At 28.4% G+C, this 18,794-nt stretch overlaps 1 protein-coding gene across 5 annotated transcripts in view; it reads left to right on the top strand.

Annotated features, from left to right (window-relative positions):
• The window catches only part of LOC107457568 (serine/threonine-protein kinase DCLK1), a 64,710-nt gene that overhangs the window by 7,670 nt on the left and 38,246 nt on the right, over nucleotides 1-18,794 (top strand). For all 5 annotated transcript variants that reach the window (XM_087155805.1, XM_087155802.1, XM_087155801.1 and 2 more), the window contains exons 3-9: nucleotides 1,369-2,067; nucleotides 3,644-3,740; nucleotides 7,110-7,241; nucleotides 10,347-10,411; nucleotides 11,263-11,396; nucleotides 11,678-11,735; nucleotides 14,688-14,807. In XM_087155805.1, coding sequence (XP_087011931.1) covers nucleotides 1,369-2,067; nucleotides 3,644-3,740; nucleotides 7,110-7,241; nucleotides 10,347-10,411; nucleotides 11,263-11,396; nucleotides 11,678-11,735; nucleotides 14,688-14,807 — 1,305 coding nt within the window. The remainder of the gene's footprint in view (nucleotides 1-1,368; nucleotides 2,068-3,643; nucleotides 3,741-7,109; nucleotides 7,242-10,346; nucleotides 10,412-11,262; nucleotides 11,397-11,677; nucleotides 11,736-14,687; nucleotides 14,808-18,794) is intronic.

Genomic DNA, 18,794 nt, shown 5'->3' with positions numbered 1-18,794 from the left:
CGAAAATCTTTAGGTTAACGCCATGAATTTACGGTGAAATAATCTGGAATCGATTATGTAAAAAAGTTCTCAAATGCCAAATCAGTAACTAGAAAAAGCCTTCAAATTTAAACAATATTTCATGTTAGCATAGGCAATAACAATATTTGTACACTTGGCTAGCGAAAATTAAAATTTTTAACACCAATTATTCCTATAAAAAAATACTCAAATTTCAAAAACCCGGAGACAAATTATTACTGCGGCCTTAACCCTGCCTTAAATTACTATTGGATGTCCAACAAAAAGTAATCCTTTTCAAGATTAACTTTGAAACAGCTATAAATAAATACTAATAGGGAAAGCTGGTAGAATTTGATAGATAATTTTTAAAATAAGTAACAAAATTTTAAAAAAAAAAAAGACTAATAAAACTAAAGTTAACAAAATTTTATGTTATTCAGTTTGACCTTTTTGTAATTAGGCTGTGATCTGGTTGGTGATATTCCAGAACCAGAAACATGCATTATACCATTTAATGTGTGTTTTCTATCTGGACATAGCCTCAATTCATTGGTGGAATTGATTGCTCAGGGATTTATATAGGGATCTAAAAACTTAATATTCAGTTGGACCTGTTTATCTCGAATCTCACGGGAAAGGCGAAAAATTCGTGATAAAGAGCTTTCGAGTTATACAGGTGCTTAAAAAAATTACATTTAATTAAGAAATTCGATTAAAAGTGCTTTAATTGCTTTTAGTAGAAAAATATAGGCATTTCTGTAAATTAATTATAGCACATAATCTATTTACTTAAAATTTTTTTAATACCAATAACACTGAAAATATTCTTTCTAAAATTTTTGACGTCTAACCTTCTTTGTTATGTTTGGGCATTTGTGCTTGATTATTAAAAATTTGAGAAACAGAGGTTTTGAAAGAAAAAATTTCGAGATAGACATGGAAAATACATTTATTTTAAATCGTAAATGTAATGAAATTTGGAAATTTTGAGATATAGAGGTGTGAGACAAACAGATTAAATGTATAAGGATTCAGTTTTTGCGAGACTAACCCATTTTCACAACTAGTAAGCCTTTTCACAATTAGTAACTTTTTTTCTAATTTCAAAAATTTTTTACTTAATTTTTACAGCTTTGACTATCAGTTTTACCTTTTATTTTATCCTTTTATTGCTAATTGTTTCAAAGTTATTTAATTTTGAAATTGACTGCTCTTTCCTTATACACTTTATATTTTGGTATCTCTTCACACAGTCATTATTAAATTGCACCTAAAACTGCATTATTTTAAGCCTGTTCTTGAAATGTAAGTTATGCTTTTATCTGCCCATATATTTATTTTAAGAGATAACTACTATATTTTTAGGATATGGCTCATGTTTTGGACTCTTTTACGAATGAGAATGCTGATCGAAATATTTCAACATCTGATGAAAAGAAAGATGATAGAGGAAGATTAAGTCCTACCCATAGTGCTCAAGGCTCTATGAGAACAAGCTTAAAAAAATTAAATCGAGAAAAGAAAGCCAAAAAAGTTTCATTTTTTCGAAATGGTGATAAGTTTTTTAAAGGTCTTTTATATGTACTTTCTGTTGAAAAAGTGCGCTCATTCGATGTTCTTTTAGAAGACCTAACTAGAGTACTTGTTGACAAAGTTAATTTACCAAAAGGTGTGAGATACATATTTACAATTGATGGTAAAGACAAAATTTTAGCTCTTGATCAATTAGTAGAAGGTGACAGCTATGTTTGTTCTTCAACTGATCATTTCATTAAATTAGATTATTTGAAAAATGAACGTCCTCATTGGACTGTTACAAAAAAACTAGACGATAACCTAATGTTAAAATGGGAGACTGATGGACAAAATAGAGAGAGTAGAGATTTTATTCGTCCTAAATTAATAACAATTATAAGAAATGGCTTAAAACCAAGAAAAGCTGTCCGTATTTTACTTAATAAAAAAACGGCTCACTCATTTGATCAAGTTTTGAATGATATCACTAATGCTATCAAGCTGGATACTGGTGCTGTGAGAAAAATCTTTAGTCTAACTGGCAGACAGGTAAATTAAATTGAAACTGTTTGTTCATAGTTGCCATAATTTTTGTTGAACGTTAATCTTGTTTTCAATATATTAAAAAATTTTGTTAAAATTATTGAACTAATATTTTATCTGTCTACAGCTGATGTTTGTCGATTTTTTTTCTCATCAATCACTTTTGATACACATTTTAATTGGTGCTACTTTTGTCACTCGATGAAAACAGAATCAAGTATTGAAACCCTATTAAAGTCAAAGTTCACTTTTATTTTATAGTAACACAAATCATGCATTTCATAATTAAGAAACTGGAAATTTGTATTAAATATCTCCCCGTCAACAGTTTTATTACCAGTCTGTTGCAAATTTCATAAAAATGTAGCAATATATACACACAAAATTATTATTTAATGATGCTTAACATGCATATCACATAAAAAAGATTCCACAATAGACACAACACATTGAAGTTGCTCACTAATGAAAGGTGTATCCTATTTCTTTTTTTCAAAATACCCTGAAATTATGCATATCTGTAGTAAAAGTTTTAACAGATGCACAACAATAATAAATGCATTTAACTTAAAAATTTACTCTACAACCATGTTAAATTGTGCTTTAAATTTATGTTCTTTAAAAAAATGCAAAAATGGCATAAACATGAAGAATTTTTTCTGAAGATTGTATAGAAAATGGAAAAAAGTTTTCTCCATAGATGGTTAAAAATTTTTTTTTGCATTCTTCTTTAATACCAGTAAGTGCATGTTAGTTTTGTGTAGTTAGTTTTATATTCAAATTTGTTGTTGCAAAACAATTATATGTTGTACAAAAAGTCACAAAATTCTAAGAAATTGTGTCTTATATACATCATTGTTTTTCTAATTGAAATTAAAAAGCATTCAAAATGACTTCCTTGAGCAATTTAGTGTTAAAGATTGTTTGGATCCAAGTGTTATGAGAAAAAACATCCCTCTTTTATCATGTTTATACCGAGAGCTAAGTAGCTCTGCATAATTCTTAGACCAATTCAGATTCTATACCAGCTAAGAGAATCATTATAGATTATTGTAGTCTTTAAATTCATAGACATCATCACTTTTGTCTTTGGAGATTACAGAATGTTCATATTCATGCACTACAACTGTCTTGATAAGTTAATTTTTTTCCTTGTTAGTTAAATTAAGTATTTTATTCTTTTATCCTTCAGAATTTTTCTTCTAAGCAAAGATAAGTATTCATATTCTACCTTTTTCTGATAATATGATTGTTGTTAAACCGTGAAAAATGATAAAATTATTTAATTACAAACATTCAAGTGTGAAGAAAGCATCAGTTATTAGCTAACAGTTTATAAGAGATAGATATGTTTCATATAACTTATAATGTATCTGTAATTTTGTGACTGAAATGAAGTTGAATTTTAGTAATGAAAAAGTAAAAGAGGAATTGTGTAAGTATGATAAGCTTTGAAAACTATTAATGTGTTTGTTGTTCATGCTGATGTTAATGAAAACAGATTTTTTTTGTTTATAGATTTTAATAATAAATATTATTGTTTAAAAAGTATATGGCTTTTATTTGCAAATTATTTTTATAGATAACAAGTCTTATCGATTTTTTTTCTGAAGAAGATATTTTCATTGCATATGGGCCTGAAAAATACTCTCATGATGATTTTGATTTAGATTCTGAAGGTATGTTTTCTAATCCTATCTTATGTTTGTTACACTTGCTGAAATAAATTATAAGATTTTGTACTTTAACATAAAAATAAAATTAATTTAAGAATAAATAACTTTTGGCCACAGAGCTAAGTTTTTTCTTTTTTGCTTTCTTTTTCTTTTCTTATGATTTATTTTTAACTTTTATAACAGTTGGAAGCCATGCCATTTAATCAAGCTAACAAAACTTCCAGTTAAATTCAAGGGATTTGTCAAACAGTTGAAAGATAATACTGTAACCATACTAGCCAATAATTTATATTAAAAATATATTTAATATTTTGTATAATATATTAAAATTATTTTAATATATTATCAAAATTATGTTAATATAAAAGTACAGAAGATATTTTTGTTAACTGTCAATGTGTCAAAAAAGTAGGTAGGTTGCTTTATATATATATATATATATATATACACAGGGTGTCTCAGTTAAGCGTTTCAGAACTTCTAAGAGGGGTAGGGGGCATCCTGACGACTCGAAATCATACAGCAATGCGGGGTCGGAAATGCTTTCCTGACGCAGTAGATGGCGTTGTTCGAAAGTTCCAACCGAGCTTTCCAGTGCGTTGGCCTCCTCAGTCACCCGACCTATCATGTCTTGATTTTTATTTCTGGGGTCATATGAAAACACTGGTTTATGACTCCCCTGTTGACAATGCTGAGGAGCTGGTTGCAAGAATCTCAGTAGCTGCCGGGAAAATTCGAGATATGCCTGGAGTATTGCAGAATGTTCGGATGTCCATGCACCGGAGATGTGAGGTGTGCATTGTCACCGGTGGCAGAAACTTCGAACACTTACTTTGACCCATGTGCCTTATGCTTTTTTCAATGTATTATTAAAACGATTTTTCACTTACAGTCTTTTTTCTTTATGGTGCTTCTGTGTACGTCACTGCTTCAGGAAAGCATTTCCGACCTCACATTGCTATATGATTTCGAGTCGTCAGGATGCCCCCTACCCCTCTTAGAAGTTCTGAAACGCTTAACTGAGACACCCTGTATATATATATATATATATATAGTAGAAAACCATTTATTAGGTATCCAGAAAGCCGGGGAAAATTTTGCTCAGTTTTCCCGCCATTTTCAACTAGAACGATTACGAAAGAATGCGGAAATGTGACTCATCCTTAAGTTTAGTAGAGGAAAATGTGGGGGGGGGGATTTTTCTCCTCGTTTGTTCTGAAAAACTTAATTTCTTCTGTGATCTTGAAGATTTTTAGATCAAGAGGGGGCAGGGAAGGGACAAATGCTTTATTTGAACCTGTGTGTCGGGAAGAATCGTTTTTCTGATGAGTTACCGTCAATCAAATTTAAAGGAGTGGCATGCTGATTTCGTTTTCTCTTTGATTTACGATGGGGTGGGGAAAATGCATTGCTGTATCAGTGAACAGAAGATGAAAGAGAGAAAAAAAGAAAAATATATCCCCTTACTTTACTAAGAAAAAGTAAAATGGAAATACGAAAACTAATAAAATATAGCTATTTTTTATTAAATAATAAAGTAGGATTATAGTTAAGCTGAATTTAATCATTTAAAAAATAATCAGAATTTTGTAATTATTATTCAGTAAATTATTAACATAATTGGCTGTGCTTGTGGGGAGAAAATACATAAAACCATCAAGCTTTAAATGACTCCAAAGAGTTATAACACATTCGTTAGAATCCAAAATTGAGTGGTTAGTTTTTTTTAAACTCATTATTTAAAAAAGTGAATTAAATAAGAAAAATAATTGAGAACATTTAATTAAAAGCGCAACAAAGTTTTGCCTTGCCTTATAAGAACATGAAGTTTTTATAAGGCATGCAGAAATGCTTGCAGAACATTTGTATAAATTAATAAGTCCTGTTGCAAGACAATGTCTATTAAGATTTGTAATGTCTAAAGTAATATTGTCCCAATAATAAACCAGAGTAAGTAAATTGTTTTTTGAATCCTAGGATGACCGAATTTTTCATAAGTAATTTAAAATAATTTATGTCTTAAAGAAAATGGAACAACAATTTTTACTTGAACATAAAACATTAATTATTAATTTCAATAAAATTTCTGTTTTAATTATCATTTTGATGAACTTAGCGAATTTCGACTAATTGCAAGAGATGTGAAAAATGGCTTACATTATTTATATCAATATTATTATTACAATTATTGTTTTCAATATTGTCACGAATATCCTGAGATAACATGTCAACTTCAAACTTTAAGGTATCTTTTATGTATTTTATATCATAATCATGCAAACTTAGTTGTAAAAACCAGTGGAACAACCTACCTTTTAGAATTTTTACTTTTTTTGGCCCAACTAATACTGCATGGTAAGTATATATGGTGTATTTATCCCTGAATAAATAATGATGAAATTTGTTTAATGCATCAACAATAACAAGACATTTTAATTCTGTGATAGCCTAATTTTTTTCATAGTCTCTTAAGGAACGAGAATGGATTTATGTCGAGCAGAAAGTATCATTTAAATCTTTATTTTAAATAAACCAAAATAACCAAGTTTTCAAAAATAGAAACTGATTTAAACCAAAAGAAAACCATACACCACTGGGTTTTTGGTATTTTTGAAATTTTTTTCTCAACCCTGATTTTGCTAAGAGAAGCTGGACTATTAAGAGTTTCATAGCTGGAAAATACTGAGAACTGCTGTCCTGTACACAACATTATGAAACAAGTGCTCAGCACTTGTCCTTCAATTCTGAACTGAATCTCTATAGGGAGTGGATTGTTACTTTGCTTTTGCGCATTTAGTTAGGTAGGAAATGCATCGTATTACCACCATCACTTATATTTTTTTAAGTATTATTGCCCAGTTATACATTTGCTGAGTATTTTTTGCACTAATATTCTTGTTATATAAACAATGTGAAATTCGTAGCCCTCTGCAAAGAAAAAATAGCTTTTTACTGATGAAAAAAGGATAAATACAACTAAAACAAAAATTAATGAAATGTACGGCAAACTCGAAGCCTCCAAATGCATTTTAATGCATTTTGTTAATTCAAAAGGTAATGTCTTAATTTGGATTTCCAAGTTCTACAAATCGAGAATAAATTCTGTCTGCTGTGTCTGTTTTAGGAAAAATGCTGAATTGCATTCCCTATCTTTCTCCTCTTGCAAAAAGCATGGAACAGTCCATTCCTACAGATTGGCATCTTTAAAACTGACGAACTATCTCTGCATGCATATTATTTATTAATATTACATCCTGGACTGATGAATGAACATCAACAACAATCAGTCCTAATATTTTCCAATATTATAATGAGAGAAAGTAAAGTAATTGTTATTTTGTATGCATTGTATCATTTTTTCTCTCATTATAGAGCATAAATATCTTCTACATAATGGCAAGAATGCTGGAAGCTTTCAAAAGTATGCTCGTCGATCTGGAATGTTTCATATACAGTCCCCAACTTCAAGAAGAAGAGTATCATCACCCTATTCATTAAATGAAGGTAAATTTTTAAAATACCAGAGATATTTAAAATACTTATTAATTAAAAACCCATGTACATGTACCCTATAATAATAAAAAAAATGCAATAAAAATCTCATGCTATATTATGAGTCAAATTTTGCGAAGTTACAAGTCTGGAATTTATATTCCTGTTTGCAAATTGTAATAAATATTGTCAGGATTAACAAATTGTATTTTAAGAATCATGCAACCAATTCATTATAACACAATTTAGGAATCACCCATTATAAATTGTATTTATGTGCTTCTTTAAAATTATGCATAGCAATTTATGAGTTAAACCAAATCAGTTTTATTAATTATAGTAAGAAAAGACAAAAGAATGATTGATGTACTTCTCAAGTAATCTCTTGGAATGCTCCAAATATTAGTTTGAGCAAAATATAATACAATTAAGTTTATCAAATAATCAGTTCTTTGACTTGCTGAACATTTTTTTTTGTATATATTAAGAATTTTTCATTTAGAAAGAATCAAAGGATCTTTACTGGTAATTAAAATAAGACTATTTACCGCTAAAATTGAGGCAAGGTGACTATAGCTACTATTTTTAAAAAAGTAAATAAAATGTGACTAATTTTAGAATTCTTGTGGCTAATTTTATAAATAAGTGGCTATTTTAAAAGACATTGTTGCGAGCTGCATCAAATCTAAAGATCAAATTTGTATAAAAATATTGGAATTAAAAAAAAGCATTTGGAGATGGCTTGCAAGTGATAAATAAATGCTGAGTAAACACTCAAAAAATGACATGGTTTTATGATACAATTGGATCAAACTGAACGCATCAAATTCGAAGTAGCTCGTCATTATAACATCATATAAAATTATCAAAATTTAAAAATCATTCGGAAATGGCTGAAATAATAATCCGTATGTGACGTGGTTTTGGGATGGAATAGTTTCAAATTAAAGACATCAAAAACTGATTACTCTATTTTGAAATCCGTATAACATGTTAACATTGCATGATGTTGGAATTTAAGAAATCTATGAAAATGGGCAAAAAACTATAACAACTTCCAGTAAAAGTTAAGAAAATTTCATGGATTTGCATTGGAATTCGTGAATTGAGGATCACAAGGTAAATAATTACTTAAGTACGGAATTTTGGCCTTGAAAAACCATGTGAAAAAGGCAGAAATAAAAAGGATAAAGAATAGAAAAATTAAAAATACAATTACCAATTGATTTGGCAAATATTTAAAACCAACTTTTCCATATAAATTGTATTTCTCACTCGGGGGAAGCTGGAAATGAGGAAGTGGATGCTCTAGCAAAAGCGAGCACTCTGCTCAGTGGAGTAGATTTTTACTACTCTATTACAAGACCACAGCTTAATTATAAACTACGGCAGGTCAGCAGAGATTTATGGCAAGAAAGGTGGGACCGTTCATCAAACGGGAGACATACCAAAAATTTTTTTCCAAAAGTCAGCGATAAACTTTTAAATTGTGACTTTTACATAAACCAATTCTATACCGCCCACGGAGTGTTCGGAGAACACCAATCGAGATTTTTTCAGAAATCATCTAGCTGCAAATACTGCGGCAAAAGCCAAACGGTTCAACATCTAATTGCAGAATGTCCTAAATTCTCGACACTCCGGGGGAATCATATTAACACCAGGGAACCAATCGAAAAGTGGTGCAGAACAAAACAACAGCAACAAATCATTAGAGAAATTATTAAAAGCACACTAGAAGATACCATTACAATGGACGATCCGATGGACCCTATACACCCTATACACTTAGGTTGACTTGATGTCTCCCCTGAATACCCCCCCAATACCTGAACTGCCAATCCACTTCTATTTTATCGCGTCATTCCCCTTTTATATTTTTCAAACTTGAGCATCCTGGGGGACTCCGTTGGTCTTCTGTTCTATTACCTCAACACTAATTTTAATTCATCTTGATGTTTTTACTCACTTGTATATTCGCTTTTAGCGTTTTTATCAACAAAAATAGACGAGAAAAGAAGCAAGTTTTTTTTTTTTTTTTTTTTTTTTTTTTTTTTTTTTTTTTTTTAATTATTATTATTATTGTATTCATATTTTTAATTGTCTTGTTTTATTTTGGATGTTTATATCTTGTAACTACTTATTATGTATTGTAGCACATACTGTATTCTCTGTAACTTTGTCGGGGTCTTCAATACTATTGTAATTTGGCTCAGTATAAGGGTGGGCCGTCGGCTTTAAGCACTATATGGCGGCCCTCCCAGCTGTTGGCATATGACTCTTGTATTTTATGCACTTTTTGCTTTTTATGTTCTTTTCTGTTTTTACTTGGTTTTAATAAACATTTACCCGTATGCCCTGAATTGGGGCAGGTCAGGGTAAATATTTTCATGTATTTAAAAAAATGGAGTAATTAAATTCCCTATCTGGGAATTTTTTCAAAAATTAATGAGACACAATCTTCTTATCTATACACGCATATATAATGCTGATTTGTTAATTTAAAATAACACTTCACTAAGGTAAAGATAAAACCATTATCATTGAATACTAAATAGTATTTCTGTTACTCATATGAAAAGGAATTTAATGAGTTAATAACATTTGACAGTTTCAGCATAATTTAAAATTAGCAACAAATATTCTCAAATGATTGTGTTTCCATTAAGAAATATAAAAGAATAGTAGAAGTTTAAATTGATTGCTAATAAGCACAAATCATTACTATATGAAACTTTTACCCAGTAAAAGTTTTCTTATGAAAAATAAAAAATGCAACAGAATCTAGTAAGTTGCAGCAGATTTTGTAATTAAAATCTTTATTTTAGCAAGTGATTTAACTGAATTTATTTTATTAGATCAAATATTTTCTTATAAAATACTTTAATTTTTCTTTTATTAACTTATAAATCAGCATACTTTATTACCAAAAACAAATATTGTATACAAAATCAAATTAAATTTATTGATTAAAAATATTTCAATAAGTATGTAACCCTAGTGGTATTATATAACTTTAATACAACTAAAGTTTAATAACTCTAAGGTTTAATCAAAGAACTTTTATTTGTGAATCTTTTGTTTTAATGATAAAAATTTTGTGATGTTACCTTTCAGTTTCTCCTTCAAACAGCAGCAGGGGATCTTTTTCTACTTCACAAATCTTTCCATCAAAGTGTCCGGTATGTATATATATAATTTTAATTAAATAATTTGCTTTTTCTCTTTATGATGATTGTTCAGCTTCTGATTATTATATAGTATTATGAAATTCATCTTTAAATGTTGGCTGATTTACGAGTGCCATAATTTTGGACAAATTATCTATTATAGCTCATGATCCGCAGCCCTAGTTTGTAGGTGTATGGAAAATTCTCGATTTATAACATACACCAACGTATTTTTCACATCTTTTTCTTCCCCTAACTGATGGTTTTCATCCCAATCCTTACTATCAATGTTGATGATCCTCTTTTTCTTTATGCAATGGGGACCAATCTTTACGAGTTATTTGTAGTTATTACAGTTTCACAGTCAAGATTATGGTCAGAGTTTAAATGTTGTATAAGAAAAATGACATTTTATGATAATTTTCTTAATTTGTTTCGAGTTTTTTTTTTATTTAACTTGAATTTCCGGTTAATCTACAATTTTTTTTCTTTTCTTTAAACAATTCTCCATAAGAAAAAACTTGCAAAGTGCCTTTGCAATGAAAAAACTAGAAAGAAAAATGGTTTCTTTCTCTTTTACGGAAACTCTGAAAGGTAGTTGAAAACATGAGCTGTATTTGATCATGATTTTTTAGGTAAATAGACAAGTTTAATCAACTTGGATGTGAAAGCTGAACAATTTCTACTTTTTTGGACCACTCTCACGAAGATGCTTTTGTGTATCTATATATATGTGTGTGTTGTAAAGTATATTAATGTAGTTTGTATAAAGTGTCAGTGATTATTTAGAATCAGTACATCAGTATTATTAATTAGGCTTTCTTTATTTTATTTATGATTCGTTTTAAATTCTTTTTCTGCAGAGTCAAAACAAATATGAAAATCAAAATGGTCATAGCTTTTTGTCCCACATACCTCTTCCTATTATGCAAAAGTACGACATTGGTAGAGTTATTGGAGATGGGAATTTCGCAGTAGTTTATGCTTGCTTTAATACGTAAGAATTATCCATTTTTTAAAAAAAATTTTGTTTTAATTATAAGTAAATGATTTTATAATAGTATTTTTGTTTAAAATTTAAAAAAGATTAAAGAAGAAATTCTTGAATTTTTTAAATATAATGATATATATATAAAACTAAATTCTGCTCACAATGTAATAAATAAGAATTTAAATTTTTGTAAAATTTCTTTCTTTTGCTGTTTTTAAACTGTTACAATTAAAACATTTTATCTTAAATACATACATCTGCTTTAACTTTCAACTATTAATTTTCAGATTAAATAGTTCTGAATATGCGCTGAAGGTCATAGACAAAAATAAATGCAAAGGCAAGGTAGGTTTGTTTGTTCTCGTTTTCCTATTGTTTAAAATATTTTTTATTTATTACGGATGTTGTTTCTTATGACACTTGGTCAAGCCAAACGCACTAGCCATTCGCCAGCCAAGCACCACATATAAACCTATCAAATGAGGTTTTTATTGTATTTGGCACTTTGCTTATTTGATTCAGATAACAGTGATATCATGAATTGTATGGTTTTTTTTAAACATTATCTACAGAAATTAAAGAGCCTTCTTTTAAAAGTAAACAATTTTTTTCTGATGAGCATTTTTAATATTCTGACTATATATTATTGAGCTTTTAAATTTTTTCCCATGATTTATTTGCTTGACTTGGACACACAATAAAGTTGACAAAACATTCAAATGAGAGGTTCATAGCATAATATACTTTCTGAATGCAAAAGGAAATAAAAGTACACCTTTTTAAAATTAACTTAATCTCAAACTCGACTCAACTCAAGTTTATGGAAATGTGATAAATGGAACTTTTATTCAAAAATAATTTAATAGCAGGCAAGTTCTTGAATTCCATTGCTACTGGAATTGAGACCTGAATTTTGCATAAAGCTATGGAAACAAAGTCAATGTAATTGCATTTATAATTCTTAAATAAACTAGATAGATTCTGAGCACCAAAAATGAAGGCTACAGTGTTTTATGTTTGAAAAGACGTAATATTGGTAATTTTATCTTGTGAACAGAGTAATTAGTTTTTTCAGATCTTTTTAAAAACCCACAAATAAATAGTAGCTGAATGTTCACTATTAGTGTCATGTTAGCATGAGCTATTTGGAAGGTCAGTGACAAGAGGAAATAAAAACCTTTGTTGTTACTTGTTCACTTATCTATTTTGTATGTTAAGCACGGAAACTAATTAAATTTCCATTGAGAGATTATTAAATATTATCGTTAAGTTGAAAGCCTAACTAGTTACTTAATCAAGAAAAAAATCACTTTCAATGAATTTTCTGTGTTGTATTAAATTTTACTGAAAGGATAAAATGCTTTTAATGCAAAACCTAGTTTTAGTATTGAATATCTGAATCCAAATACAGTCGAACTCGTTTATAACGAGCACAAAGGGACCTTAACATTGTATTTGATAAGTCCGAGTGCTCGTAATAAACGGGTCCTTAAGGCAGGTGTGCAACCAGAAGAGGGGGGGGGGCTTGGGAGGTCAAATGATTGAGTTTACTTAAAATTTAATTAATACTTACTTACTTTAATTACATTAATTAATTTAAATAAATACTTTTCTTAATTTAATGACAACTACCCTCCCCCCCCCAACCAGCAAAAAATTTCTAGTTGCGCTACAGTCTTAAAGGAAAGAAACAATAAACGGAAAGAAAAATAAAGGAAAAGATAAGGGCAATTAAGTTTCAGTTCGCGTTTTTTTTATATTCTGCGCGCATTTCTTATCATTTTTAAAAAAAGATAAGACAGAAAGACTAGAAAGATGAAAAAAAAGATAGCAAGACAGAAAAATATTGCTCGCTAAAACCCGGTCTTGCTCGTTAAAAGCGAATTCTGTTCCATAGACTTAACATTGATCCAACCAAATATTCTCGTTTCCCTCCGCAAATCTGAGTTCTCGTTATAAACGAGTTCGACTGTGGAAGTATTCTGTCAAATTTTGTTTAACGGAAAGAAAACACTTCTCTATTTTCTGCTGTGATGAAACCTAATTCCAATGATAGTCTTTCTTTATAAAAATATTCACCTATCCATGCTGTTTTTCCCTCAAGTCATAAAATAAAACATTCTTACTTGAACTTAACAACACATTTAAGCTGTGACATTCTAGCTATTATGAAACAGAACAAAAGCTCAGCAACTTAAAAATAATAATCAATATTAAGAAGTGATGAGTTGGTACTAAAGGTACAAAACACCACCTTATAGCAAATAGGATTATTTGCATAAAAAACTATTTTTTTTTAATTAACTGACCTGATTATAAGACCAAAACCTGACAATTCCATTTTTAAATTAGCTTCTTGAATATCCTTTCTTTTAGTCAATGAAAACAGTTATTGGAAAGTATGAAAAAGTTTCTCTCAGCTTAGAAAAATTTAGGACTATTCAGTTAAGCTTTTTGTTGAATAATACTAGTATTAATTCAGAATGACTAATATTTTCATCCTGTAATTCTGATCAAACCATTTTATTTTAAAATGTGTTCTTATTGTAAAAGCAGCTTTTAGTTTATGGTTTTTAGGTAGTCATAGGCAAAATGGTTATAAAAAGAAATTTAGTTGAAATTGTAATAACAAAAAATATTAAATTTTGTTTAAAAAACGAGAAACCAGAATAAAATTAACCGAAAAAAGTATTTTTTAAACAGCACATTTATTTTAAAATGTGTTCTAATTGTAAAAGCAGCTTTTAGTTTATGGTTTTTAGGTAGTCATATACAAAATGGTTATAAAAAGAAATTTGGTTGAAATTGTAATAACAAAAAATATTAAATTTTGTTTAAAAAATGAGAAACCAGAATAAAATTAACTGAAAAAAGTATTTTTTAAACAGCACATTTATTTTAAAATGTGTTCTTATTGTAAAAGCAGCTTTTAGTTTATGGTTTTTAGGTAGTCATATACAAAATGGTTATAAAAAGAAATTTGGTTGAAATTGTAATAACAAAAAATATTAAATTTTGTTTAAAAAATGAGAAACCAGAATAAAATTAACCGAAAAAAGTATTTTTTAAACAGCGAAGCTTTCTAAAGTAATAATAAATATTAATATGCTTTTTAATTTCATATCGAAATATAATTTTAAAATATTTATAATGAATAAGTGGCGAACATTTAAGAATTTGCAATTCAAAAGTTATAAAAATTAAAATTATAACTAATTTTTTCTGCTAGTTTTTAACTTACAAGTTTCACTGTAACACATTTACTTTATCTTTTATTTATTCATTTTTTAATGTTAGGAACATTTAATTGAGAGTGAAGTTGCAATACTGAGACGTGTAAAACATGAGAATATAGTACAATTAATTGAAGAATTTGATTTTGAGAATGATCTTTATTTGGTGATGGAACTTGTGAAGGTAAGAAAAACTTACTTGTGTGTGCTTTTCATTTAAATAAAATAAAAAAATCAAGTGTTTTGTACTTAAAAATCAATTAATTCATTTTCTTCAGTCAATAATAATCCATTATAATGTATACTTTCTTGAAAAATTAATTTAAGGGTCATTGAAGCTTTTAATTTGGCTATTCCATATATTTTGCTTTTTATTGCTTTTATATTAAATTGGATTTTTATTGAATTTATTATCTACCTTCTTTCTTTTCTGACACTACAACCCAATATGGGAGGTAGCTTTCCTGTTCTTTGCCTTGGATTTACAGCTGGTAATTTTCATTATGGATTAGATCTTATGGAAGAAGCTAAAAATAAGCAAAACGATTATTTAGGGATAAATATTATTATAATAATTTTAATTTAAGCAAATAAAAGTGAATAATTTAAGTTAGTCTAAATTTCTTAAATATATATATTCATATCTAAATTATGTGTATAGTGCATCTTTCAGGAGAACTCCTCCAGATATCTGTCTCATGTCGTGGGTACTATGGTTACCAAGAAAAGTTACTTTGAATAGGGGTGAACAGCTTTGTCTTAATCTTGGCATAGGTCGGCATGAGTAAACCAATCAACACCTTCTTTCCTCCATTTCACCACCATTAGAGATGTGCTCTCGCTTGTTGCCATAGCAGCAGACAGCTACAGGATTTTAGTCTGGAGGAGCTCTCCTCACAGCTACACTTTATTTATAACTAACCAAATGTAAAACATCTTTATTATTATCACATGATCATTTATTTTTCAATAATAATTTCCTACTCTGTATTTAAAAATTTACTTTGAGAGGTTATTTTTTTTATAATTTTCAATTCAGAGTATTTTAAAAAAACTTGAAAGCATTTATCAAATTATTTTAAAAATTGTATGTAGTTTTTTATTAAATTATAAAGGAAAATTCAATAATTTGTGAATAAAAATTCAGTTTTTGCTCAAATTCAATTCCAATTTTTAATTAAAAATTCTATTACATAAATTATATGAATAATTTTATGATTATATAAAAATTATGTCTATATTAAAAATATCTGTTTATAATTACTTTTAACATATTGACTATGCACTGATTATGAAAATTAGTAATATGTTATTTGTATTTTATATAATTACAATGTTATTTGTAGCTGTGATAAAGATTATTTATTAATTTGTTAATTTAATTGTATTTTTGAAACTTGATTATGATACTGTAACAGTTCTTTTAAAATTAGGTATTAATCAGGGTGCATAGCATTTTTAAAAAGTGCTTAAAGGTGATTATTTTCGTTTTTTAAAAGCCCTTAAAGATGCTTTTTTCCATGAATGTTTTTAAAAGTGCTTAATTTTCCCTTTTCCGAAATGTGATATTTTTCTTTATCATGTTGATTTTTGTCACAAATTATACAAAAAGACATTTTCCTATTCAACGTTTTCACAATTAATTCAACCCCAATCTATTTCGGCATACTGCCGGTCTGCAGTGTATGAAAGCACCATTTGTTTTACACGTTTGCTGAAATACTTGTGGGTCTGCACTTGCGTATACTGAACTGGATTCAGTGGTAAGGATTTTTGACTCTCATGTGAAACCCTGCTAAATTTTGCAAGAGATTCTCAATTTCAGACTTCATTTTCTGCCCTCTGTAATAGAATCGAAAAATCTCTAAAAATTTTGCTGATTACGGGGACCAACTTAACATTGTCAATATTTATTCTCTATTAGTGATAGAAAGTGCAGGGTGCGTAGCATTTTTAAAAAGTGCTTAATGGTACTTTTTACGAATTTCGTTTTTTAAAAGCCCTTAAAGGTACTTTTTTCATTTGGTGCTTTTAAAGAGCGCTTAATTTTTCCTCTTCCAAAATGAGATATTTTTCTTTTCCATGTTGATTATCGCCACGAACTAAGGAATAGAATAGAGTAAGGAATTGAATTAATTGCAATTTGACACATTTTTATTTATAATTATTTAAAATTTTCTACAACAAAATTTGGGTTTTTAACAGTAATTTTCAAAATAAAAAGAGTTTAATGTTAAAATAATTCAAGAACATAATTGGTGGAACATTTGTAATTTTACATATATGTTAATTTAAAATTACTTCATATTTATAATAGCTAATAAATATTCTTAGGCCAAAATTTTGGGTTTTTGACAATTTTCAAAAACTGCGTTAGAAGGTTTTTCTTGACATGATGGTTAAAACCTTCCAAGTGTCAAAAATTTGCCAACCCTGCCTAATTATGATATTTTTTTAAAGTGCTTAAAGGGTACTTATTTTTGTTGAAAAATTTGGCTACGCATCTTGTCTTGTTAATTTCATCGTTTGTGACGCGCTATCGTCTTCGTCACTGTAAATAAAAACATCAATTGTCAAAAACTTACCAACCCTGTCTAATTATGATATTTTTTGAAGAGCTTAAAAATATTTTTTGAGTGCGTGAAAAGTGCTTAAAAGGTGCTTATTTTTTGTTGAAAAATTTGGCTACTTACCCTGTTAATGAATTAATTATAAAATTAAGTTTTATACATTTTAGTGTTATAACATTGAGAAAAATTTTTTTTATTTCCTATTTATAAATTTATTACATTTACTTTTCTCACTAATTTTTGCTCTTTAATTTTCACTCATTTCAAAAATATGTATTAAATAGCTTGGAAATTGACACTATTATTTTATACTATAATGCAATTATAAACTGCTTAAAAATTTTAATATTTGATACTTCTTTTTTAAAAAGAGTTCCATTCATTTTTTTCATTTGAGTTGGAAGAAACGTATTTCTTCTGCAGTTTTATCCACTAATAAAAAACTGTTCCTACTCTGCCTCTCTTACCATCGCTCTTTGTGTCTTTCTCTGGTTCTTGAATTTATTTGTATCTAATTAAAAATAAATGTGAGTGCAGAATTACAAGAAATAAAAGCTATGAACCTAATCAGTTTTTTCCACAATTGTGGATAAAGAGTTCGTAAGTTTCACTCAGGCTAACTTGTAACCACACTGCCTGAAAACTTTTTGCCCCAGTCATACATCAAATCTAGAAACTGTTTGCAAAGAGGAGTCACACTTTTCTATAACTTCAGAAGAAAATAAATCTAAAATCAAATTTTTGATTTCATGTTTGTTTTTCACTGCTCAAAGTAATCAGTAAAAATTAGAATTTTGTCTTCAAGTTAAGGTATCTCAAAATCTGCTATTGAATGCCCTTTTGAATATGATAGTGATGAATAATGAAATTAAGATAAAAAATAATATAGAAAAAAGCCAACGAGTATCAAAATTGAAGATACTTACAAAACCAATTCAGAGTTCAGTCAAGAAGAAAAAAGATTAACTTTATCAATTCCTTTGGCTTTGATAAAGTTCATCTTGCTTCCTTGGCTGAACTTTGACTCGGTTTTATATATGTCTTCTATTTCCATATTCACTTGCTTTTCTTATTATTTTAATTTGAATATTCATTTACCTTTCTGAAGTGTGAAATTGCCCTAAGTTGTGGAACAACTTGTGTAGATATTTCCTTTTCTTCAAAGTTGATAGAAGTCAAATTTGTGAATGACAGGTTTTAGCCACATAAAATCAAATTTAGATGGAGAGTGTAGATCAGATGAAAGTGTATATGTTTTGTATCTTATGAATTTTAAAAATCCATTAAAATTTGCTATCTAAAATGTCATATATATTGTAAAATTATTAGCATAAAATTTGTGGCATGAATCTACTAGTTCTTTTCCTTTTTTATTGTTGTAGCTATGTGAAGAAATTATGATCTCTAAAAATTTAAAGTTTCTCCATGCATTTACTTATTAAAAACAGAGGTTTGAATCTAGATCGGAAACTGACCTATAATTTATGGAAAAATTGAAGTGACGTGAAATTTTAAGCAGCATATTTTTTATGCATATAAAAAAAAGTTACTGAGTTTTTATGAATATGGTATTGGCAAGTTTTGAGGGGTTTATTGCTCCC

This window comes from Parasteatoda tepidariorum, chromosome 12 (assembly GCF_982258835.1).
Source record: "Parasteatoda tepidariorum strain Cologne lab strain chromosome 12, Ptep-v5.0, whole genome shotgun sequence".
NCBI lineage: Eukaryota > Metazoa > Arthropoda > Arachnida > Araneae > Theridiidae > Parasteatoda > Parasteatoda tepidariorum.
The sequence above is the reverse complement of the archived record's forward strand: the minus strand, read 5'-3'. Positions and strand labels throughout refer to the sequence as shown.